The sequence below is a fragment of the Cebus imitator genome, unplaced genomic scaffold (assembly GCF_001604975.1).
Source record: "Cebus imitator isolate Cc_AM_T3 unplaced genomic scaffold, Cebus_imitator-1.0 Scaffold415, whole genome shotgun sequence".
Classification (NCBI taxonomy): domain Eukaryota; kingdom Metazoa; phylum Chordata; class Mammalia; order Primates; family Cebidae; genus Cebus; species Cebus imitator.
The window spans coordinates 1,295,327-1,304,221 of record NW_016107730.1 but is presented as its reverse complement, the minus strand read 5'-3'; the positions used below and the strand labels follow the sequence as shown (position 1 = coordinate 1,304,221).

The window sequence follows — 8,895 nt, the reverse complement described above, 5'->3', positions numbered from 1 at the left end:
TTTCACCATGTTGGCCAGGATGGTCTCGATCTCTTGACCTCGTGATCCACCCGCCTCGGCCTCCCAAAGTGCTGGGATTACAGGCGTGAGCCACCGCGCCCGGCTGGCATTTTCATCTTAATCCCTTGATATAGTGATTAGTTCTTTATTAGCTACATAAAAAGAGAAGGCTACTAGAATGGTTAACCCACATGGCAGATTGTCCATTTCTGAATGCTTAGCCTTTGAAATTTGTTCTGCGCATGATGTGTTGCCATTTCAGGTTTGTGGTTGAGTTTGGTGTGCAAAAAATACCCTACAGTTCTATTGCCTGAGGGTACTAGGGGGCTCTCAGACATTGGCAGAAAGTCAGCATATCCACAGAGTAGCATATCCCCACTCTTTGGCCAGTGGCTTCCACATTAGCTGTGCTTCAACCTTGTTCAAGATGAGCCACATGCAGATAATCAAGTTGACTGAGCACAGATTGGAGTTGTGCTACTTAGGAGCCAGAGGCCTGTTTGCTGGCCTGAAGAATCCCCTTAAACCTCTGCAGGAGGGCTTGGGCTGCCGATTCCACTCCAGCTTCTACCTGGCTCTTTGTGGTGGCTGTCAACCTGATTGGTTTCTTTGTCAGGCTCTTCAGCTTCAGAATGGAGACAAGAACTGCCTGGTTGCTCGCTCGAAGTGCTTCCTAAAGATGGGAGACTTGGAGAGATCCCTGAAAGATGCTGAAGCTTCGCTCCAGAGTGACCCAACTTTCTGTAAGGTGACTGCATGAGGGGGAGGGCTCGATCTTGCTTTCACCACCACCATTGCCTGCAGCAGCTTCTGGTTGCACGTAGCTGAAGAACCAGCCAGACCACCTACTGTTTGATGCCATTTTCTCATCCTAGGTCATTGCCTACGTCCCTGCCCCCTGTTTTCCAGCCTTGACCCTCAACCCAGGACCCTTCTGTTCCCCCACATTTGAGTCCTGTAAGGCCTTATCTGTTCACATTGATTTGACTTCCTCCCATTCCAGGGGATTTTACAAAAGGCAGAGACACTATACACCATGGGAGACTTTGAGTTTGCCTTGGTATTCTATCATCGAGGCTACAAGCTGAGGCCTGATCGGGAATTCAAAGTTGGCATTCAGAAAGCCCAGGAAGCCATCAACAACTCAGTGGGAAGTAAGTGACCACAGGGCCTATGCCCTTATTTAGAAAGGTTTTTGGAATCCTTAGGTTGAGGGGAAGGCTGAGGTAGAGCGAGTGAGCAGCCACCACCAGGCCCACAGGGAGTCCCACACCTGGATTTGGCTGCTGCAGTGTTGAGGATTAGGAACTATCCACTGGGAGGACCAGGCCCTGACACACTGCACACTGATCTCTGAGCACTGCAGCCTTGGGTTTTCCTAAAGGCCAGATGAGAGGGGCTGTTTCAAAATAGGCCTGTCTTTAGCCTGGTGTCAAAAGCTAGAACACGGTCCTGAGCCCACCCTTCCATAGTCCCTGGCTTCCTCCCTCACCAAACGTATACCAAGAGCTGGCCTTAGCCATCAGCAATATGGCAGGGGGATAAGGGAGGCAAATGAGAGCAAGTCAGAGCTTGCTCTGTGGGTGGCAGAGCCTGGAAATGGACCGAGTCTCTCCTGCACCCTTGGCCTCCCTTTGTTTGGAAATCTGCCTAACCTTGGGCTACCTGGGGCTGTTATCTCCAAGGAGTTATACCAAACAGCCTGCATCATTTGCCTGCTAGGCTGGCTTAGGGCCAGCTTTGCCACAGCCTCCACCATCCCCCTGCCAAAGGCAGCCATCTCCACATAAAGATATGTGATAGGTCATGCCTGAGGGGGCTGGCCTACCTGAGCTCCAGCTTCTTTCCTTGCAGGTCCTTCTTCCATTAAGCTGGAGAACAAAGGGGACCTCTCCTTCTTAAGCAAGCAGGCTGAGGTAAGGGCCCTCGTTCTGTGGCTGTATCCCTTTAAGGGAAGAGGCTGTGTGTGCCTGAGAAGGGGTCTTGGGAGTCTGGCTGCAACCCAACCAGGCATACTCCATGGTTCTTAGCCCACAGAAAAGTCCTGGAGTTGGAGGAATCTGGGATCATAGACGCTGGGACCATGGCTGGATACGCTGTGCTCTTTGCTGAAGCTCTGTTGGGTATTGCTCCATTTTCTCAGAATATGAAAGCCCAGCAGAAGCCTCAGCCCATGAAACACCTCTTACGCCCCACCAAGGGAGAGTCCAAGCGGAAGGGCTCACTCAAGAGTGAGAAGATTGTCCGCCAGCTTCTGGGGGAGCTCTACGTGGACAAAGAGTACTTGGAGAAGCTCCTATTGGATGAAGGTTTTGGACATTTTGTTGGCATGGGGCCTTGGGGGAAAGGAAACCTGGGCGGATGCTGAATGCATGAGCCGAAGGCAGAATCTGTCATGTAATATTAGCTGACATATACCTATGGACAGGTTTTATTAGCATTCTCATTTTACAGATAAGGAAACTGAGGCGCAGACCAATGGAAACTAAGGTCACATATAGGTAGGCAATGACATGGCTTATGTTTGAATCCAGGAAGTCCAATTTTAGAGCAGTGGTCCTAAGTGCTTATGGTACCCTGGGAGGGAACAACAGAGATTTGGTCTCCTTTCCACCATAGACCCTGAAGAGGCATCCCCTTTGCCTTCAATCTGTACAATGGGCAAAGGAATCCAGCGACAGGTGCTTGAATACGAGGATATTCTAGAATGTTCTGAAATATCATCTAGTCCAAGTTCTCCTTTCATAGATAAGGAAATAGAGACCTTGATTGGGGAGGAACTTTTACAAGGCGACGAACAAGTTCATGGTGGAGTTAACACCAGAGCCCAGGCCTCTGACCTCCAGTCCAGTGTTCTTTTTTTTTTTTTTTTTTTTTTAAGACAGAGTCTTGCTTTGTCGCCTAGGCTGGAGTGCAGTGGCATGAACTCGGCTCACTGCAACCTCTGCCTCCTGGGCTAAAGCAATTCTCCTGCCTCAGCCTCCTTAGTAGCTGAGATTGCAGGTGCCCACCGCCACACCCAGCTAATTTTTTGTATTTTTAGTAGAGATGGCGGTTTCACCATATTGGCCAGGCTGGTTTCAAACTCCTGACCTTGTAATCTGCCTGCCTTGGCCTCCCAAAGTGCTGGGATTACAGGCGTGAGCCACCACGCCCAGCCTAATTTTTTGTATTTTAAGTAGAGATGAGGTTTTACCATGTTGTCCAGGCTGGTTTTGAACTCCAGACCTCAAGTGATCCACTCACCTCGGCCCTCTAAAGTGCTGGGATTACAGGCATGAGCCATTGCACCTGGCCAGTCTAATGCTTCTTTTACCGTACTGCTGCCAGTGACAGGATGCAGGACAGAGCCAAGGTTAATGTCTCTCATAAACATGGGGATCATAGTATTGTCATTAGCTGATAAGCCTGAGCAAGGTCACCTGTGAATCAAATGCCTCTTCTCTAGAATTGGCTTCCCAAGGTCATGTGTGGGGATCCCTGCAGGGGGTGACACAGGAACAGCTTCACTGCTGGCACATCTCTTTGGCAACAGGCCTTAATGCCTCCTATTTTCCAGAGGACCTGCCACAGAAGAAAAGGGTGGCTTGATATGACCCCAAGTGGCCTTGGAGCTTTGCTGCTGGCTGTAACCTCTGGCCAAGCAGTGGACAGGACTTGGGCACCACCCCCTCCAGCTCCCCACATGCACGGGCCCACTGGGTACCTGGGAAATCACTGGGCACTGGCAGCCTGGGCCAGATCATGCATTTAGACTCAGTGTTCTCTGAGGACACAGCTTGAACCGGGGAAGCCCCGAGGCTTCTCAGCGAGCCGTCCATCAGCTGCCCCTTCTGGCTAGCTCCTCCGATCTTGCCATAAGGGGCCCATCCCATGGAATTGCATGAGAGTGGGGCTCTGGCTGCATCCTGGCCTGGATAAACCCACTCTGCCACCATGCGCACTCACATTCCTCTCCGTTTCAACAACTCCTGGCAGAGCTCTTCACAGAGGGCCCTGCAGCAGCTACCGGGAGGCAACAGGAGGCATCTCCCCTAGAGGCCTGTTCTCCTTGACGCCTCCTCACACTCCTTCCCCACAGACCTGATCAAAGGCACCATGAAGGGCGGCCTGACTGTAGAGGACCTCATCATGACTGGCATCAACTACCTGGATACTCACAGCAATTTCTGGAGGCAGCAGAAGCCGATCTACGCCAGGGAGCGGGACCGGAAGTTGATGCAACAGAAATGGCCGCGGGACCACAAACGCAATCCCTCACAGACAGTCCATTACATCCTCAAGAGCCTGGAGGACATTGACTTGTGTGGGTGTTGTTCTCAGAGGGTGGGGCAGGTGCCTCAGTGCCCTATCAGGTGGGGAAGGAGCAACATAGTAGCCTGAGCCCCTGGTCTCTCTGACCTGCAGATGGTGTCTGCAGGGAGAGGAGTTACCCCGTCAGTGAAGAGGAGGCTGCCCTGGCCTCCACAGCACCCCTTTCCTTTCCCAGTGCTCACAAGCGGCAGTGCCGAGGGGAGTCTTCAGAAAGCTGAGAAAGTGCTGAAGAAGGTACTGGAATGGAACAAAGAAGAGGTATCCAACAAGGATGAACTGGTTGGAAACTTGTACAGCTGCATAGGCAATGCCCAGATTGAGCTGGGGCAGATGGCAGCAGCCCTGCAGAGCCACAGAAAGGACCTGGAGATCGCCAAGGAATAGTGAGTGCCCTGGGGCAGGCCACTGCCATGAGCCTACAGAGGAGAGCTGCTGGGGCTATCCGAGGCCCTTGCCAGGGCTGCTGGTGGCTTGACTCCCATTTTCTGCCCTGCATGCCTGGTTAGAGTCTCCTGGAGGTGGGGACCACGTGCCCAGGACTGAGGGTGGGGGCCCCTAGACTGTTAGCTTTCTTGATGCAAAAAGGAGGGTAGTGGCTCAAAATTCCAAAAAGCCACCCAGTGGTCTGGCTCTTAGGTTATGTTTATATTCTTTACGTCATTTTTTTTTTTTCCTTTTTTTTTTTTTTTTTTTTTGGTCTGGTATACTCCCTCAATAGTTCTTGGTGTTACATCATCTTAATAAGCACACGTGAAGCCCCAGACTTGCCAGATGCTGCTAGTGTGGGAACACAGTAATGACCAGACACAAGGGTCATTTCCCTGCAGAGGTCAAGCACAAAGAGACATAGCTAATTCATTGCAATTGTGATAAATTCCATGAAAGAAAAGTACAGAATCCAGTGTGATGAGAAATATATTCCAGGAAGACTTGATGACACTGGGGACACACAGGGCCTGGTGACTGGAAAGGTCCTGAGACTGAGGGGTACTTAAGCTGGAGAGCAAGCATATTGCCAGGGAGAGTGGCCAAGTGGAGGCTGAAGGAAGTGGGCATTGGGTCGGTTCAAGCATGGTCTTGTGAACCAGTGCAGACCCAGGCTGTGGAACTTGCGCCACCCAGCTGTGGGACCTGGGACAAGTCATTTTAGCTCCCTCAGCCTCAGGGTCTCCTCCTCTGTTAGCTGGGCACCCTGTAGGGTGGCAGGGAGGAAGATGCAGAAGTACATGTGCAGAGCTTAGGACAGTACCTGATATCCACAATAGTAGTAACACCAGCTCTTTAGAAATGAGCTCTTCTCAAGACTTGCTGGCTTCCACCCGGAGGTTCCATCACTTTCTCTGCATCCTGGTTCTACCTTTGGGAGTCATTCTTGACTTCCTCCTGGCTGGTTTCTAATCATCTCACCAGTCTTGAACCTCATTGGTCTCCCATCATTTCATTTGCCCTCAGTGCCCAGCTGTCAGCCAACCTGACTCCTGCTGCTTCCCCTGCTTCTGCTGTTTCTCTCCAGCTCCTCCCACAAATCTCCAGAGACACAGGCTGTGAACTCTCCCTCCCCTGCTCACAAGTAGGCCAGGGCCCCTCACTGCCTGCAGGTTAAAGGTTGAGCCCCTTTTCTTGGCCCTCAGGCCCTCTCTGAACCCACCCTTGCCCTCTTATAGCAATCTTCCCTTGGGGTCAAACGTTCCTGAACATTCCTGTCTCCTGCCGTTTCCTCTTCAGTTATCAAGCCCCATATGCTTTCCATTTTCAGCTCATTTCTCACCTGCCTCCACTGGCAGGAATATCCCATATTGGCCATCCCATATTAGAAAAAAACAGCTTTAGGGCCAGACCTGTCTTTGATCCCTGGCTCTGCCACTTAGCATCTATGTGGATTTGATTAAGTTGCTCCTCTCCTCAGTTTCCTCATCTCTAATAAAGATATAATAATGCTAACCTACAGGGATTGTGGGGATTAGATATGATGTATATATATGGTACCTTGGATCTAACCATCTCCCTTGCACAAATGACTTAGGAATCTTTACTTCTCGCCAGACCTCTCTCCTGAGCCTCAGACCTCAGTGTCCAGCAGATTCTAAGACATTTCCATCTGGATGTCCCACAGGAATCCTAAACTTAACATACCCAAATCAGAATCCCGTATCTTCCTCCCAAACTTACTACTCAAGGGTTCCCCATCCTCAAGGATGGCACTGTTGGCTACTCAGTCCCCAAGCCAGAAGCCCAGGAGGCTTCCCAGACACCTCCCTCCACTCACTGTTTTTGCCATGTTGCCCAGGTTGGCCTGGATGACAGGCATGAACCCCCGTGTCTGGCCCCCTCACTGTTCACTCCCAGGGCCGGCCACGTCCTGTCCCATCTGCTTTCTCTGTTTCCCTCCCACAACTCAGTCCAGGCTCACCTCACTTCTTGCCTGTTTCCTCTGACCTGGGCTTCCTGCAGCTCAGCTGGCCTTTCTCTGAAAAGCAACTCCTGTGGTTGGGATGAAGTTTCAATGCCCTGCTCAACACAGGTTGCCCTTCTTCCCCTGACTTCTGGCCTCTCTTGACTTGGCTTTCTCGAGGCCCCCAGGCATTCTGGGCCCCAGCCAGTGCAGAGCTCTATGCATATCCTCCAGCCCCAGGAATGCCTCCCACCCATTCTTCCACATTTCAGTAAAGGTTGAAAAGCTTGCCTCCTAGGCTCAAACAGTCTTCCTGCCTCAGCCTCCTGCATAGCTGGGAATACAGGCATGAGCCACTGTGCCTTTGTTTGTTTTTACACAAGTACTATAATGTCAGGCTCGAAGGCTTGATCCGGAACTGGGTGGGTACTGAGAGCAAAACCTGAACGTTGTCCCCGCAATCCACTTCCCACCACTTCCCAAGATGATCTTTTTGGAATCATCTCTGGCCTTTTTTCAGTGTATTTACCTGCATACTCATGTACATATGTCGGATTTTTAAAACAAAAGCAGTTCCTTGCTATGTTCTTCCTTTTTTAAAAAAAAAAAATGCGTCTTGCTCTCAAAAATAAACAAAGGCCAGGCACAGTGGCTCACACCTATAGTCACAGCACTTTGGGAGGCTTAGGCAGGATTGCCTGAGACCAGGTATTTGAGACCAGCCTGGGCAAATTAGCCAGGTGTAGTTTCTCGAGCTTGTAGACCTAGTTACTCAGGAGGCTGAGGCAGGAGGATCTGTTGAGCCCAAGAGTTTAAGGCTGCAGTGAGCTATGGAGGCCAGGAGTTTGAGACCAGCCTAGGCAACATGGCGAAACCCTGTCTCTATTAAAAATACAAAAATTAGCTGGGCATGGTAGCACGTGCCTGTAGTCCCTGCTACTCAGTGGCTGAGGCATAGGAGTCACTTGAACCCCCGAGGTGGAGTTTGCAGTGACCCAGGATCATGCCACTACACTCCAACCTGGGCAACACAGTGAGACTCTATCTCAAAAAAAGAAGACAAACCCAAACACACACACACACACACACACACACACACACACACACACACTCTCTCTCTCTCTCTCTCTCTCTCTCTCTCTCTCTCTGCCTTTCTTAGAGCACTGATAACATTTAGATTATTTTTTTTGGCTGGGCATGGTGGCTCATGTCTGTAATCCCAGCACTTTGGGAGGCTGAGGTGGGTAGATCATCTGAGGTCAGGAGTTCGAGACCAGCCTTTCCAACATGGTGAAACCTTGTCTCTACTAAAAATACAAAAATTAGCTGGGCGTGGCAGCATGTGCCTGTAATCCCAGCTACTTAGGGGGATAAGGCAGGAGAGCTGCTTGAACCCAGGAGGCGGAGGTTGCAGTGAGCTGAGATCATGCCACTGCACTCCAGCCTGGGCAACAGAGCGAGACTCTATCTAAAAAAAAAAAAAAATTTAGATTATTGTTAATGCTTCGTTTTATACACTATGCTTTAATGACTGTTTTTGTCACATTGTCTTCTTGAGGTAGATTCCTAAAAGCGCAATTGGTGGCTCAAAGGGACATCTTTGCAAGCTGTTGACTGATTACCCTCCAGAAAAGTCCTGATAATGTTCACTCTTGGCCCTAAGGCGCCGGAGAACCTATGTGCCATATTCTTGCCAGTCTGGGCCTTGTCCCTCCAACTGAAACCCTGAGGTTCTGAGGCCAGGGCCCCTGTCTTTGCCTTCCTTCCTATGTCCACAGTGCCTAGAACAGCTGATTTCTAGTAAATGGCTTGTTTCGCTTCTTCCCGACAGTGACCTTCCTGATGCAAAATCGAGAGCCCTTGACAACATTGGCAGAGTTTTTGCCAGAGTTGGGAAATTCCAGCAAGCCATTGACACGTGAGTGATCAAGAATTGCCTCTTCCCCACCTCTGCCGTTAGAACTTCTCACCCTGGCCGGGCGTGGTGGCTCAAGCCTGTAATCCCAGCACTTTGGGAGGCCGAGGCGGGTGGATCACGAGGTCAAGAGATCAAGACCACCCTGGTCAACATGGTGAAACCCCGTCTCTACTAATAAAAAATACAAAACATTAGCTGGGCATGCTGGCGCGTGCCTGTAATCCCAGCTACTCAGGAGGTTGAGGCAGGAGAATTGCCTGAACCCAGGAGG

General features: G+C 50.7%; 2 protein-coding genes across 4 annotated transcripts in view; one reads left to right on the top strand and one right to left on the bottom strand.

Annotated features, from left to right (window-relative positions):
• LOC108289762 (40S ribosomal protein S15-like) overlaps window positions 1-371 on the bottom strand; it is a 3,759-nt gene extending 3,388 nt beyond the window's left edge. Inside the window, exon 1 of the mRNA XM_037731648.1 lies at window positions 311-371. Coding sequence (XP_037587576.1) covers window positions 311-371 — 61 coding nt within the window. The remainder of the gene's footprint in view (window positions 1-310) is intronic.
• Window positions 1-8,895, top strand: part of ODAD4 (outer dynein arm docking complex subunit 4) — a 38,989-nt gene that overhangs the window by 4,410 nt on the left and 25,684 nt on the right. For 2 of the 3 annotated variants that reach the window (XM_037731667.1, XM_017509436.1), the window contains exons 2-8: window positions 617-748; window positions 1,004-1,154; window positions 1,855-1,916; window positions 2,144-2,309; window positions 4,082-4,306; window positions 4,490-4,697; window positions 8,538-8,624. In XM_037731667.1, coding sequence (XP_037587595.1) covers window positions 617-748; window positions 1,004-1,154; window positions 1,855-1,916; window positions 2,144-2,309; window positions 4,082-4,306; window positions 4,490-4,697; window positions 8,538-8,624 — 1,031 coding nt within the window. The remainder of the gene's footprint in view (window positions 1-616; window positions 749-1,003; window positions 1,155-1,854; window positions 1,917-2,143; window positions 2,310-4,081; window positions 4,307-4,489; window positions 4,698-8,537; window positions 8,625-8,895) is intronic. The other variant, XM_017509437.2, reaches the window with a different exon arrangement.